At 46.2% G+C, this 16,716-nt stretch overlaps 1 protein-coding gene across 1 annotated transcript in view; it reads left to right on the forward strand.

Annotated features, from left to right (window-relative positions):
* Positions 1–16,716, forward strand: part of EPHB1 (EPH receptor B1) — a 452,216-nt gene that overhangs the window by 392,468 nt on the left and 43,032 nt on the right. The window contains exon 11 of the mRNA XM_066245242.1: positions 9,488–9,735. Coding sequence (XP_066101339.1) covers positions 9,488–9,735 — 248 coding nt within the window. The remainder of the gene's footprint in view (positions 1–9,487; positions 9,736–16,716) is intronic.

Raw genomic sequence — 16,716 nt, forward strand, 5'->3', positions numbered from 1 at the left:
ATCCACTGCCAAAGTTTATTCTAAAGTTGTGGAAGATATTGAACAAAGGATTACAAAAGTAATTGTGAGCCAGGTCTGATACCATTCAAGAAGACTGAATTATAATTACTTGTTGACATTGTCTAATTATTTGTGTAATGCCCATCTTTCATCACCAAGTTCAAAGTTCTATGAGGATAAGGGGCCATGAGTGGCTTTGTTAGTCTCATGCTCAGCCTGGTATTCTCAGTTAAGTATTTGTTGTATATGGTTGCATGAAAGTAGATCCTTGGGGGGAAATTATTACAGAGGTAAGAACTGGGGAGAGTCTGAGAGAATGCAGAGAGACTGAGAGAGGTAAAGCGAGATCACAGGTGCCTGAAAGTGGCCCAGTGGAATAAAGGAAGATCAACCCTTCCTCTTCTCCCTAAAGCTAATGGGGAAAATGGAGGTCTCTATAGAGAGAGGGCAGCTGGCCATCTGGTGTCTTGGGAGAATATCAGCTCTTTGAAACTATGAATCTGACTCACAGGAGTCATCTCGGGTCAATTCCAGGGCACTGGTTAATTCTGATCATTTTATCAGGAGACTCGCCGGAGCATACACCAGAGCTGCCATGTGTGACTGGGCCCTACAGCGTGGGTGACTGGGCCTTACACACTGGGTGGTGCAGTGTGGAACTGCCATAGCTGTGTGCAGCAGCCCTGATGGTGACGGTCAAGTGCGTAGAAATGTAGGTAGAAGTGTCACCAGAAGGTGTCATCCAGGGGAAGACACGCCAATTGTATTTTAATTAATAAACACATCCTCCTCTGGCTCTAGTCTCTGTAGATCCAGCATTCCCACAGATGGCTTATTGTGAGGGAGAGAGGGGCTTGTGGGGAGAGGGCCGGATGGGGGAGTTGGGGGGAGGGGATCTGTGGGGGGTGCAGATGGGAATGGGGCCAGCCAGGCCCCCTACTTCTCTCTTTGAAGAAGAGGATGTGTTTCTGGGGGATGATTTGGGAGAAAGGCCACCTGCCAACCTGACTTTCTTGGGCTCAATTAGAGTGAGGATGGGCAGCATGAGGGTAGCCTCCTATTGGCTAAGAGTCACAGAAGGAAATTTCTAGAAGAGAAAAGCAAGTAGATGTCTTCCATAATTATAATTAAAATAGTTGACATGTACTGAACACTCATCGTGTGCCTGACACTAGCCTATATACTTTGTAAGCATTATTTTATTTAACCTTCGTGTGTGTGTGTGTGTGTGTGAGTGAGAGAGAGAGAGAGAGAGAGAGAGAGAGAGAGAGTGTGTGTGTTTAAACTGGTCAGATAAGGCACATGCAGAGGATAGCTTGCTGAAGGCTGCCAGTTGAGTTGATAATAGAGCAAGAATTGAAACACAGACAGGACCAGTTTGGGTCCAGTGTATGTGCCTCCCACACTACCTGCCCTTTGGTCACTGTTCAGGAAAAGAGCAGCTAAGTATACTGGGACATTGCTTCTGATGGTCAATTCTGTTCACCGGTTTGGAATACCCAAGCCTCTCGGCTGGGAATGAAGACCTTGTCCAGGCATTCAGCATGCATATGCGGTATGCTGCAAAGACTGTTCCATATTTCCTGGGGACAGCATGTTCTTCCGAGATGACCCTGGTCCCTTCATTCGGTCCTCCTCTTCTACTATGACCAGTTTTCTGTCTCGAGAAGAACAACGAGACCCAAGATAAACTTAGCATTTTTAATTATATGTACTCACTTACATTAGGAAAATAATGTGATATGTAGGTATTCAGTTGAATAAAAATCACAAAAAGCTACAAGAGAAGAGAAAATTAGTTTGCTGTCACCATCTAGGTATTAGGTATTGTGGACACTGTGGCGGTTCCATCTCATTCACCCACTCCAGCAGCCTGGGAATGGGTACCTGGGGGACTCTGCTGAGAAGGAGGAGCAGGGTGGTGAGCAACTAGTAATGCCTGCCCTGAGTGCAGGGTCAGGGGGCAGTGGGACGCCTGCCGTGGTTTTACTCTCCCTGGTTCAGCAATAACCTAATCATCTTGCATAGGCTCATGGCATAAAACTTGCTGGAAATCATACTTTAAAGCAGGGGTCCCCAAACTACAGCCCGCGGGCCGCATACGGCCCCCTGAGGCCATTTATCCAGCCCCCGCGGCACTTCCAGAAGAGGCACCTCTTTCATTGGTGGTCAGTGAGAGGAGCATAGTTCCCGTTGAAATACTGGTCAGATTGTTGATTTAAATTTACTTATTCTTTATTTTCAATATTGTATTTGTTCCCATTTTTTTTTTTACTTTAAAATAAGATATGTGCAGTGTGCATAGGGATTTGTTCATAGTTTTTTTTATAGTCCGGCCCTCCAACGGTCTGAGGGATGGTGAACTGGCCCCCTGTGTAAAAAGTTTGGGGACCCCTGCTTTAAAACCTGGTTTAAACTTACTGTTTATAAGTCACTTTTCTGTGGAAGCTTGAATTAGTAACTAGAAGTTCTGCTTTCCATTTTTTTTCTCCCTCAAGGCAGTTTGGGACTTCAAAATGCAGCTTAAAAAAAAAAAAAAAGAGTGCAATTGTGTGTAGATCCGTGCTACACACAGCCCACAGCCAACTGCCTGGAATACCTGCTGGCAGGTTGGATGTTTCATTTCCAAAAATTGAAAATTCCTTCCTTCTGATTTTATATTTAATAGTTGAGGTATTTAAATGCTGCTGAACCACTTTCTCTCTCTTCCTCATTTTGTCAAGGAAGATAGGAAAGGGGAACTGGCAAGGAGCTGAGACTCGCAGGGAATAATTTCAGCAGCTGTCTGGAAGATAGTCACAGGCACTGGCTAAGTGACCCTCAGCTGACAGCCCTGAGGGTAGTTGTTCTCCAATTAGAGCCAGGCATGGGAATCCCTTAAGGGCATGTTAAAACCCAAGTCACAGGGCCTCACCTACTGAACTTCTGATCTGGCAGGTTTGGGTGGGGTTCAAGAATCTGCATTTTCTAACAAGGTCCCAGGTGATGCCCATGCCGTTGGGCAGAAGCCGCTGGCCACCGAACTGGCCTGTTACTAGAGCTGAGTCCTACCTGCAGGGAGGTTCTGCTATAGGAGCTGCTCCAAGGTCAGCTGCAAAGACACGTGCCAATCCAAGTCCAGCCAGACCACAATTAGGCTGGCTGCAATTCTGGTCAGGAAAAGATCTTTGTAGAAAGAGTCAACCATCCTCACTACCCACTCATTTCTTATATGCATCTATTTTAAATATGTTAATGCTTGATTTGTTGAAAATATTTTTTTTAAGTATGATGAATTTTTATTTTAAAAAAAGAAAGAAAAACTGTATGGCCTTGATTTAGAGATGGTATACATGGAAGCTCTTCAGCGTTCAGATCATGGCAAATCAAAAAGCACCACAGACCTTAAGTTCTGGCCTTCATTATAGGAAAGTTGTCAAAAAAAAACACAACAAAAAATTGATTTCTGAGAATGGTATAAGAAATTGAAGTCAAAGATCAGAGGTGACAGCGGTTTCTTAGATTGTAAACTACACTAGGCCTTTTTTTTTTTTTCTTACAGAGACAGAGTCAGAGAGACTGATAGATAGGGACAGACAGACAGGAACGGAGAGATGAGAAGCATCAATCATTAGTTTTTCGTTGCGACACCTTAGTTGTTCATTGATTGCTTTTTCATATGTGCCTTAACCGTGGGGCTATAGCAGACCGAGTAACCCCTTGCTCAAGCCAGGGACCTTGGGTCTAAGCTGGTGAGCTTTGCTCAAACCAGATGAGCCCGCGCTCAAGCTGGCGACTTTGGGATCTTGAACCTGGGTCCTCCACATCCCAGTCCAACGCTCTATCCACTGCACCACCGCCTGGTCAGGCTACACTAGGCCTTGATTTCCTGTTTGTTACTAATAATAACAATATGCTATTGACTCCCACTCCTGATGAGACTGTGGAGATGTGAGAGGGCCAGAGCCCCCAGACTTTAGCACCCAGCTTACCTGGGGACACCTTCCAGCCTAGGGGAGGCAGCAGGACTTGCCCACTACCCCTGGCTAAAAGCCCTGCTGTGTCTTGAATGAACCCTTCAAGTCCCACTAGGCTGCAGAAACCTACCTCCCCTTCCCTTTCTCTTCCTGTCCCCGCCCTGCTCCCTACCCACATGTGACTCCAGTAGTTTGTATTGATAGTTTACAAAGCACTTTCTCACTGACTCCACACCCTTCTAGGAAAGGCTGCCAGTCACCATTTCTGTTTTTATTATAGAGCTAAGAAAACTAAGGCTGGGGAAGTGATGTGCCCAAAGTTGGGTACTAGGCTTGGCACGGAATTGAACTTCTTTCTCTACTCCTGGCCAGAGTTTCCTCAACCTGTACTCAGGGGCACTTAATTACAGGGTGGGGTGCAGCCTTTGTGTGAGGCTAATGGATTAAGAAACTTCTGGATGGTTGCTGCTTTGAAAGCCTCTGGGCTTGGAGAACATGAAGTCATCTCTTTGCCAGATAGGAAAGGAGCTATTTTTACAGAATCACCCTTCTTTAAGCCACTATGTCCCAGTGATTGCAGAACACATTTCAGAGAGCAGTAATGACTACACTATCATGACCGACTACAAAGTCCATCTCTCCCTATCCAAGGAGAACATTTCTTTTTAAGACTGTATTTTTTTTTTTTAGAGCAGTTTTAGATTCACAGCAAAATTGATGGGAAGGAACAAAGATTTCCCATATACCCCCTTGCCCCTACACACACACAGCCTCCTCTACTATCAACATCCCACACCAGAATGGTACATCTGTTTAAACTGATGGACTTACACGGACACATCATTATCACTATAAGTCTATGGTTTCCATTAGGGGTCACTCTTGGTGTTGTTCATTCCATGGGTTAAAACAAATGCACAGTGACTTGTATCCACTGCTATAGAATCATACAGACGGGTTTCACTGCCTTAAAAATCCTCTCAGGATTTAAAGATTATAGGATGTGACCTCTACACAGGATGTGATTTAAAGCGAAAGTATTAGAAACACTTAAAGATGCATCAGCCACAAAGATTAAACAATGCAATAACGTGTCAGTTTGGAAAGTCATGCGATCCACACCATTCCATGCAGATAGACCTGTCCAAAGCTACACACTTGTTGCTTTCTTCCCCTTTCCTTCTTTCTCTCCACTCAGCTCCATCAAGCCCACCCTCTGCATCGGGCCTGGTGCCCTGACCGGCCTCTGGATGCCCGCACTGCTTTCAAAGGAATTCACAGGTGTCACGATAAATTCCAGGTTTCCAGGGCTTGTGGCAGTTTACTAACTCACCTATTTGGAAGATCCTTGGGTGATGTAGATCTGGGGTTCTCGGCTTTGGCTGTACTTAAGAAACACGTGGCAGGCAGGCCTGGCTTCAGGGGCCTGTGACAAGTACAGTCATGCTATGCCCATGCTCAGAAGGGCCTACACTTAGTTTAATGCTTTGCTGTTACGGTCTTAACGTTCTTGATAATTCTTGAACAAGGAACCCTGCGTTTTCATTTTGCATCAGGCCCCACTAGTTATGTAGCCAGTCCTGTAGGAAGCTTTCAAATATGTTCATGCCAGGCTGCACCTGGACCAACTAACTGGAATCACTGGAGGTGGGGCCCAGGCCTCTTTACTTTGTAAAATTCCCCAGTGATCGGGAACCACTGGTGTAGAACAGAAGTTCCCATGTGGGACATTTATATGTGTCGTGGGGGACATCAGATTCACCTGGAGCACTTTTTCAAACTTTGCACATTGGTGTGTAAAAAATAACGCACTGGTTTCTAAATATTCTGATAACTAGGCGGGGACATCTGTCTTTGAGATAGTTCCACTGTGTTTGCTGTTCCCTGGGCACTGAGTTGCTGTCATAGTAACTGTGCATAAACTGTTAGAACGTGCACAGTTGGGGCACAATGGTCCCTGGACTGTAACTTCTTATCCGCACAGCTCTGTACCCTGTGGCTCTGCTGAGCGAGCACCCCCACCGAAGGGCAGTAATGGCAGGCAAAGGGGTGGGCGCATACAACAGCCCTTGCTCAGCCCTTGCTCTGGCTCACAGCTTTGGGGTTTGGGGCATGTTTTCTTCATGCCTCAGTTTCCTTATTAGTAAAATGGCATAATATGTCAACTCATGGAGGTTTTGTGAGGACTAATGAAATAAGACATGCAAAGAACCTAGCATAATGCCTGGCACATAGTAGGTGGTCAGTAAATACTGGTGTACTATCTTCTCCAAGAAGAAATATGAGCGTACCGCTCCCTTCAATTCTCAACTACATTTTTTTCACTAAAAGAAAATAGAACTCATTATTAGGACAAGGAAGAAATAGCAATATTCTTCAATTAGTATACTTATCAAATTATGCAGTTGGTATTCATCCAGCTCATAGATATTGAATATCTGCTAAGTCAAGGTGTCAGAGGGATGGATTCCATATACATGCACACACATACATATAGACACATAGGTACATATATATATATGCACACATGTACATGCATGTATATGGACACATGCACACATAGATGCACACATAGATGCTCACACATGCTGTACACTTACAAAACAGGTCACTGTTGTTTAGTGCTTTCCTTTAAATTTTACTCATTTGACCTACAAAAGTAATGCTTATTGTGCCCTGGCCGGTTGGCTCAGTGGTAGAGCATTAGCCTGGTGTGCAGGAGTCATGGGTTCGATTCCTGGCCAGGGCACACAGGAGAAGTGCCCATCTGCTTCTCCACCCCTCCCCCTCTCCTTCCTCTCTGTCTCTCTCTTCCCCTCCCGCAGCCGAGGCTCCATTAGAGCAAAGATGGCCTGGGCGCTGAGGATGGCTCTGTGGCCTCTGCCTCAGGCACTAGAATGGCTCTGGATGCAACAGAGCGATGCCCCAGATGGGCAGAGCATCGCCCCCCTGGTGGGCATGCCGGGTGGATCCCAGTCAGGCACATGTGGGAGTCTGTCTAACTGCCTCCCCATTTCCAGCTTCGGAAAAATGCAAAAAAAAAAAAAAAAGGTAATGCTTATTGTAACAATTTAAACAACATGAAAATAACTAAATTACGTTTACTAATCTGTGCTTCCCCATTCCTATTTCCATTCTAGGAAATCTTTTCTTTTTTTTTGTGATAGAGACAGAGAGAGAGAGACGAGAAAGGGACAGGTAGGGACAGACAGACAGGAACAGAGAGAGATGAGAAGCATCAATTCTTTGTTGCAGCACCTTAGTTGTTCATTGACTGTTTTCTCATGTGTGCCTTGACTGGGGGCGGGGGGCTACAGCAGAGTGAGTGACCCCTTGCTCAAGCCAACGACCTTGGACTTCAAGCCAGCCACCATAGGGTCATGTCTGTTATCCCAGACTCAAGCCAGTGACCCTGCGCTCAAGCCAGTGAGCCCTTGCTCAAGCTGGATGAGCCCACACTCAAGCCAGCATCATCGGTGTTTCAAACTGGGGTCCTCTGTGTCCTAATCCAATGCTCTCTTCACTGCACCACTTCCTGTTCAGGCTCTAGGTAATTATTTAAAAAAATAATTTGAAACTGAAAATAAATTTGATGCAAATTTTTAAAAATATGTTTTTGGATATAAGCACACACCCCTTATGGGTACAAGGGCGCAAGCTACATATCACATTCGATAACTTGCTCTTCTTTTCCTCTTTGCTCAACAATATACTGTGGACATTTTTGAAGTCAGTACCTATCACTCACCTACTAGTTTTCAATAGCTCTTGGAATTCTGCAGGATGGCTGTGCCATTCTCCACCATCCCCTGGGTGAAGATCCTACGGTGTTCAGCTATAGAAGGTGCTGCAGCAAACAGTCTCTTATAAAAATGTAAAGACTAGCATTTGTGCGTCTTTTGGATGGTGCAAGGATAGAACCTTCAGCAGTTTAGAACCCAAGAATGAGCAAAGCAAAAGCAAATAGTGATAACAGATATGATCCTCCAACTTTTATTGAGATGCCTACCACGTACCAGGTGCTACAGTGGGGTGCATAAGCTACAAACATGCACGAGAGAGCCTGACCTCAAGCAGTTCACCAAAGCAGCATGTAGTTAAATGTCAAGACCAGTGTTACACATGACGTATATCTTAGCATTGTTAGGTCCATGTTGAAATCTTCCTAATGGCGCGTAAGCCATCTACTCTTACTCTAGATTCTAGCACGTTCCATTGATTCCCAGTTTTGCGTGAAAAACCCTTCCACGCAGCTCCCTTCCAATCTTATTTTGTAGCAGAAAACAAAAGGAACTCCCAGCTGAATCATGGTGGAGATGTTTAGCTAGCTTTTCTAATGTAGCCAGTAATTTATCTGATTGCCCACAGTGTGCTCTATCATTTTCTTCCAGAAGCTGACAGTAGAAAAGACCGTTTTCCCCGCAGAGAGCCACGCTTCTCATCAGGCCTTTGACACACATTTCAGGGACGCACTTATAAGTAGATACCAAACTGCTTCACATGAAAGAAGTTAGAAAACCAGGTTAGAACATAAAGTAACATTTGAAAGTAGAGCTAACAGGATTCAACTGATTTTTTTTTTTTTTTTTTTTTTATAAGTAGCTAGGAAATAGTGTCTCCTGATTGTTTTGACCCCTGGGTATTTTACTGCAGAAATGTTTAAATGCTGAGGCACCCATGGAGGTCTGCAGCTCCTGTTAGCTTAGAAAAAACCACATGCTCTTCAGTTACCAAGAAAGCGGGTAGCTCTACCAGGCTCAGGCTCCAAGTGTAGTGCCTTCAAGATCTGCTCCAGATCCAGTGACTGGACATGGTGCGAGGAGCTGGAATGTCCTGGAATGGGCACTCTTTGCTCTAAATCTCCCCCACTGGGTTGGATGAGACTCTCAGGTCTGCATTGCAATCTCTGGGGCTCTCCTTGTCCATAACTGCTTCCTCCTTTCTTTTTCTAATGTGAGGTCTGCGTGGTGATCTGAGACTCTGGCCGGTCCTGCCCCCTCCCCTTTTATCCTGCACAGTGTCTGCTCGCTTCCCTTCCTAACTTCTCAGTGTGTGCTTTCTGGGGGACCCACAGACACAAACGCTTTCAGGGCAATGTAGGAACATAAACACCGTGCAGAGGACGGAAAAGCTGAATGGATCCCCTAGCCGCTGGACAGTCTTGTGCCAGGCTCTGCTCAAGATGAATTATGATTCTGCCAAAACGAAGCTGACCCTTTCATTTCAATTATTCAGCTGGGACACAAATGAAAAACCAAATGTGAGGAAAAACACAAACTCAATTATGTTCTGAAATTCCACTTTAGTTAGCCGAACTATTTTTAAGATCTGTGGTAAGGAATGTAGTAGTCCTTCTTTGTCATGAACTGATTAGAGCCAAGACATCATAGTTGCAACGAGAAAACACCATTTCCATTTCTGCCCCTTGAATCACAATTCCACTTTGAGCCCCATTGTTCTTCATAAGCTGCTTCCCCTTGTGGTTCCACAAACTGAGAAGGAAGCAGGTAATGATTGCATTCTTGTTGCAGGAGAGTTTGGAGAGGTGTACAAGGGGCGTTTGAAACTTCCAGGCAAGAGGGAAATCTACGTGGCCATCAAGACCCTGAAGGCTGGGTACTCGGAGAAGCAGCGTCGGGACTTTCTGAGTGAAGCGAGCATCATGGGACAGTTTGACCATCCCAACATCATTCGCCTGGAGGGCGTGGTCACCAAGAGTCGGCCAGTCATGATCATCACAGAGTTTATGGAGAACGGCGCCTTGGATTCTTTCCTCAGGGTGAGAGAAGTTCAGGGGCATGGATGGTGTGAGCACTGATGGGTGCTGGAGAACGATGGCTGGGGAGAGGTGGCCGTGTGACGATGACCTGCCGTTTAGGAATCACCCAATGAGATGTGGGTGGGTGTTGGAGGTGTTTACAAGGTTAACAGACATGTTGCTAGAAGAAAAGAAAAAAGAGCTTGTGTGTACCCCTCAGTAGGAGGATGGCATGTTGTAGGGCCTCCATAAATGCTTGATGGATGAATAAGAATGAATACATGGGGACAGAGAATGGCCATCGGCATCTGTATGAGTTCCGGAGATTGAAGAGACTTTCAGCTGCTACATAGCCCCGTGTGATTCATGCGGATGCCAGTGGTCATCTCTGCCTTTCCCCGGCACAGCCACTCTGCCCTCCACGCCAGTTCTCATCATTTGCAGTTCAGAGATAAAACAAGTTGCCTTTTTCTGATACCTGGGCCACCTGCCCTCTGAAGGGGCACTTCTGGGCAAGAAAGGAGGAGATTGGGGCCCCTGCATCCACACTTCCTTTCTGGGATCGATGAAGAATGCTATTTCCACCCAACCTGCACCACAGGTGGGGGCACCTGCAGGCCTGTGACTGGGGAATCTACGAAAGACCCTTGTCGGTGTGCCCAAATGGGGCCCCACTAGAACTGTTCTCATCTCTCTGAGGATCACAGAGCTACTCGGAGAAGGGATGAGTGACAATGGCCATGATGCTGATGTCTGGGGAGGGGAAGCTGACTAAGTCAAAGTCAAGGAGAAAGGCCTCCTTAGATAGAAAGCTCAGCTGGGGATCCCAGGGGAGCCGGAGACCAAAGGGGGCAGGAGGCAGCACCAGAAAATGGGGCAGGATCTTCCCAGCAAGGACTGCAGGGTAATTCCGAGTAACAGACGATGCCCATCCCCGAAGAGAACAAACAGTAGCTGTGGCTGCAGATAAAAAAACCACTTGTAGTCAGTCATTGAAACGTTCCTGGGGTGACTGCTCGAGGCGTTCCCTGTGCTGGGTGCTGGGCCTGTAGAGATGAAAGGGACATTGCTCTAATATGGTGTAAATAATCATGCCAAGACTTTAGTGGTTTAGTCCAACAATGATTTATATTGTTCCTGAAAATGCAGTTGGGACGAGGACATCTCTAGTCCATGTGGTGTCAGATGGGGCAGCTCAAACGTTGAGGCCTGGAATCATCCAAAGGCCCGTCACTCACGTGTCTTGTGGTTGATGCTTGGCGTTGGCTGATATTGCCCCATGTGGCCTGTTTGGGCTTCCTCATAGTATGCTAGGTCCCCAAAATAAGCATCCCTAGAGGAGAAGGCAGAAGCTGTATATCCATTTTGTAACCTGACCTCCAAAGTCACACACCATCACTTTGACCATAGCAATGAGCCCAGCAGTGCAAAGGGAGGAACCAGGTCATATTTTGATGAAGGACAGCAATCTAATATCTTCTCATACATAAAGGATGGGGGTCCTGTTATGTTCATCTTAGAGAATGCAACGTGCCACAAAAGTCCCTGTCTGCGAGGACCTTAGTGTCCAAAACTTCCAGCAAGCACCTGCCTGTACACCGTACTTTCTGTTCCCATGCATGCAATACAGAGGTATCATAAGAAAAGAACTGAAATCTTGCTGGGAAAGGCAGGGCAGGCTTCAAAAAGGAGGGAGAATTTATCTGGCATGGGAGAATGAGGGATTTGCAGACAGGCGGGGGAGCAGCTAGGTGGAAACATTGGAAGGGTGTGTTCAGTGGTCAAAGTCAGCACTGCCTATCCGGCAGCAGCTGCATGGTGGTGCTGAAGCTCAGAGCAGAGCTTAGGAACTGTGGTGTGGGAGGGGAGCTGGGGACCCACCTAGAAGCTGCATTTGCACAGCACTGAAGCTAACTTTGCAGGGAGAGCACGCTCTTTTTGTCTCATCTGAGTCATTACGCAGTAGTGCCCCCCCTTTTTTTTTGGTGGGCTCAGGGGGACAAGTGTCGATTGTGGGCCCATGTACTTTGCCTGGCACGGCCTCCTTAAGGGTATGGTGATACCTTGTATTTGGCCACCCTGGTACTTAGCATAATGAGCGCCTGGTAAATGCTAGTTGAATGAAAAACACGAATAACCGTTCCTGGGACAAAAATGTTCCCGAGTGACAGAAAGAATATAGTTATTCTGAGTGAGCCTGATCTCCTGTCTTTGTAGCCAGCCCTCTCGTGTCAGAGCAGGTGAGAACCACGGGCTCCTAGAGGCGCTCATTCACTCATGATCAGAGCTCTCGCGAAAGCAGTCAAATAAAAGTGAGTGGAAGGCACTGTTAGAAGAAAAAGTGTTACCCGGAACCAGCCTCCAGACCCTTTCAGGAGTCATTTATTTGCTACCTGTCACCTGACTGTGCTTCACAGAGAGTCACAACATGATCTGGGACTGTGATCAGACTGTCTCCCTGGCCCGGGCAGGGAGATTCATTCTCAGGAGGCTGCGGGAGGTCAAAGCCGCCCAGCGTTGCTCTGCACGGGGCTGTTTCCATGAGGGGCCTCAGACAGGGGGGCAGGTTGGACACCAGTATTTTTCATGATGATGAGGCCCAGGCGGTGGGCAGAAAGCTAGGGGCAAGAGAGGAGCTCAGGAAAACCAAAGAGAAAGGATGGCGAGGAAGGAGTGGCCGGAGCAGGCAGCGCCAGGAGGAGAGGGGAAATGAAGCGTTTCTGACTCCTCGCGCGGCATGGAGGCAGGTAATCTATAAATCTCATTTCAGCCTCACTACCAAACCCTGGAGCATAGCAACATTAATTGATGTATCTTCTGCTTGATAAAATCTAAAAGTAGGTCATCAGTTAAGTTCTGTAGGGTCCATCTTCTGGGAAGTGGAATAATTTTAGGATCACCATTCAAAGAAGGAAGGAAAAGGGTTAGTACTCAATTTGTACAGCTGTTTCCAGCCTCCAACTGGTCCTTTCACACTGGATATGGCATCTTCGGAGAGTGGTTGCAACTCCTGCCCCAGGTCAGCTTCTGGGAGACTCTGGGCATTGGGGATCCAATGAGCTCATCGGACATGTCTTCTCACAGTTCACTACTGTTCCTGTCACACTGTGGGACTTAGAATCCCTCACATTCTGGAGGGATCTGAAACACCATTATGCTTTAACCGCACATTCAGGAGGTTCGTTATTTTCCTTTTTTTTTTTTCCAAATGTCTGTGCCATGAATTAGGTAGCCTACCAATCTATAATTAAATGTTTCCTTCTTGGCAATCAAATTCAGGGGATTAAATCCGGAGGCTCCTCCTAAATCTTAGGAACAACCTCTGAACCTCATCAATGTCCCAACAAGGTCAACATGGTCTATAAACCTTTTGTGCCTAAAGCTTGGCCTTATGGTTGCTGCTGGTTCATTCACAGATGGTCATAACCGGAAGACTCTTGGAAGTCACTGAGCAGCGATAAATGGAGACGTTTCTCATCAGGGGAGCTCATTTATGGGCTGAAACTAGACAACAACCCAGAGGTCAGGAAGAGAACACCAGATTGGGAGCCCTGGGACTGAGGTTCTGCTTTGGGCTCTGCTATGAGTCACCCTGGGGTCTTGAACAGAACTGTTAACTCAATTTCCTAATCTATAAATGAAAGGCATGGAGCTAGATGATCTTTAAAGGTCTCTTCAGTTAAAAAAAAAAATCTATGATTCATTCTTTTCAAACAAATCAAATAAGGGTTTCATTTCCTGAAGTGGATTTGTCAATGAAAGTTGAAATACCTAAATCCTTCCTGTCTAATAAAAGGACCAGCAGTGGCTTCAGTGAATTTCTAGAAAAGCAATTTCAGCAGAAAGTACTTCATGAAGGGGAGAAAGTTTAAATCACCTCACTGAGGCTTTTTCTTCTGTGTGCTGTGTTTTTACCATGCCCTCAATGTGGCAGAGCTGTTCCCAAAGTCACCGAGAAATCTCTTTTTTTAAATCTTGTTTCTCTTTATATGCTGATGTTCATATCCCTGGAAGTTCTTCTGGGGGAGTTATACCAATGAAATGAACATAAAACAGTTGAACATGACAGAAAAAAATCTTAAGATGCTCATATCTTTCAGTTTCACCAAGATTATGAGCTCAACAGACTTGACTCTGTCTTATCATGCTATATGATTATCCTGCAGATCCTAAAGGAAATTCATCGGCCTTCACAAGTCAACACATTCCAATGGAAAAGGCACTGGACAGGAGTTTAAAGAGTCAGATAAATATAGTACATATGTGATAGAAATGTCTCTACTTTTTATTTCTCTGGCCATGGCAGACATCATTAATCAATCATGGCTTCTTTTTCTGTGAAGCTTATACATAGCCTTATTCTCCACCCAGCATTTGAGACAGCCATTACCAATTGATCAGAGATAGGATGTCAGTAAAGATATAATTTGCTCTTCTGGACTTAGAATCTTGTGATAAAAGCCAAAAACACACAGAGTGATTGAAGGCTGATCACTTAAACTTTCTGGACTTAATTTATCTTCACTACAAAAACAATATATGACTGCCTACCTTTCACAGAGCCAATTTTAAAGATTAGAACACATCTATGAAGTATGACTTGCCATTCAAAAGTCAAGCAATGGAAGAAATCAATATTTGTTGATTAATTGATCCAAACTTCAGGCTTGCATCATTAATTTCTAATCATATGCTACTATAGTGGGGCCGGGGGAGCTATTACTGATGCCAACCTATTGAACTCAGAATGCCCTGTGAGCTAGGTCCTCCAGAAGCAACGATCCTAGGATGTCTCTCCCAAACACCTAGATCCCACAGTTCTAGCTGCATGTATCCTTAGTCTTTCTCACCAAGCATCCCAGGTAAATAGGAGAGCTAATTTGTGAGACATTTTGGCCTTGCTAATAATCCAGCAATCATTGCTGCTGTCTTAGTATTTACTAAGCACTGAGCTAAGCCCTTGTACATGTATCATCTCATTTAATCTCACCAAAATCCTATGAAGAATGGACACTGTGGACACTGTTCTTATCTTACAGATGTGGAAATCACTGCTCTGGAGGTTAAAAAACTTGACCAAGAGCACTGATCTACCTGGGTGGGCCTGGCTATAAAATCTAGACTTTTAGGCCCTGGCCGGTTGGCTCAGCGGTAGAGCGTCGGCCTGGCATGCGGGGGACCCGGGTTCGATTGCTGGCCAGGGCACATAGGAGAAGCACCCATTTGCTTCTCCACACCCCCCCCTCCTTCCTCTCTGTCTCTCTCTTCCCCTCCCGCAGCCAAGGCTCCATTGGAGCAAAGATGGCCTGGGCGCTGGGGATGGCTCCTTGGCCTCTGCCCCAGGCGCTAGAGTGGCTCTGGTCGCGGCAGAGCGACACCCCCAGGGGCAGAACATCACCCCCTGGTGAGCAGAGCGTCGCCCCTGGTGAGCGTGCCGGGTGGATCCCGGTCGGGCGCATGCGGGAGTCTGTCTGACTGTCTCTCCCATTTCCAGCTTCAGAAAAATACAAAAAAAAAAAAAAAAAAAAATCTAGACTTTTAGCTACTAATTGGCCCTTGTTGGCCCTAGAAAATCTAAGAATGACTGATCTAAATTATAAAACAAATCAGATACTAAAGCAGGCCTAAAATGACTGAGTGTAGAAACATAGATCTGTTACTGCACATGCTTCCAGTATTGCTCTTCTCAAAGTCATTTACAGCCACCACCCGGGCCTTCCCCAACATCTATATACAGGTTGGCTTCTTTAGGAACACATTCATGTTCAACAACATTGTTGTCTACACTCATGAAGAGGAAGTAATAACTTGAATCGAAAACATATGACCCTGTGACTTCAGTCTGAATGAGAATACCATTGCTAATGCACAGAGGTTGCATGAGGGCTTTCCGAGGAGGCAGAGACCTAGTTGGAGAAAGGGAGCTGTGCTAGCCTGGCTGACTTCTCGAGGTGGTGCTGAGTGACGTTCATTAGTAGGCTGGAGAATCTGCATCTCTCACAGCACTCTGGCTCGCGTAGATGGGCACCATGTGCTGAAGAGCAGTCAGGAGTTCCGGAAAAGCAGCTCTGCTTGGAGTTAGTTAGAAAATATTGCTGATGAAGCGTTCTGGGCAGGCGGTTAAGGTTTGAGTTAGAAACAGCCTGGAATTTGGGGATGTCAATTACTCTGTGTTTGGGGATCCTCCTTTGGCAGGGGTTTCAGGAAGGAGTGGGAGGAATGACCTAGGGGGCTTAACCCTGGGGAACACAAACCCAGGCTTGCCATCTTGCATGAGGAACAGTCTTCAACAATTACGGTGGCATCGTTAGATTTTCTGATTGTTGGGGTTTTCTTTAATAAACAGAGTAGTTTTATAAGAGGTCTTTTATTTTCCCATACTTGTTTTTGCATGGAAAATGCTTTTGCAGGAGCACATGCAGAATGATGTGACCCGCACATATTTAAGTGAGGCAATGCACGCGAGAGCCTTGTACACCCTCTCAAATACAGCAGGCACTCAGTAACTGGGAACTCCTCACACTGTTTATGCTTCCTGCATTTCACATGAGGACACTGGGGCGGATGAAGTGACTGCCGTGCCCGTGACCTGTGTTCAGGTAACAGGACTGGACTCTGGGTGTCTGCCTCTTCCCACCTCTCCTCCGGTCCAAGCAGTTCAGTTCCTGGGCCATGTTCCACTACCAGAATACAACTCATAGCCCTTTGGGGAGCAGATGTGGCTGGACTGAGTGGGCAAGTGTGTTCTTAGTAACATGGCTCTGGGTTCGCTTATTTAGCCAGTGTGTGCCGAGCGAGAGTTTGAGGGGCAGGAGGCAGGCGCAGATTTATTCACTGAAGAGTCTGTGATCTAACCCTTGAGCAGGGCATCCGCCCAGGAAACTGAGCCCCCTGATGACCGGAGAAAGGGCAGCACTGCGGGTTGGCATGAGGAGGAGCAGCAACAGCTCCCATTCACTAGGTCCTAGTGGTCGGCAAACTCATTGTCAACAGAGCCAAATG

This window comes from Saccopteryx bilineata, chromosome 10, assembly GCF_036850765.1.
Source record: "Saccopteryx bilineata isolate mSacBil1 chromosome 10, mSacBil1_pri_phased_curated, whole genome shotgun sequence".
Taxonomy (NCBI): Eukaryota; Metazoa; Chordata; class Mammalia; order Chiroptera; family Emballonuridae; genus Saccopteryx; species Saccopteryx bilineata.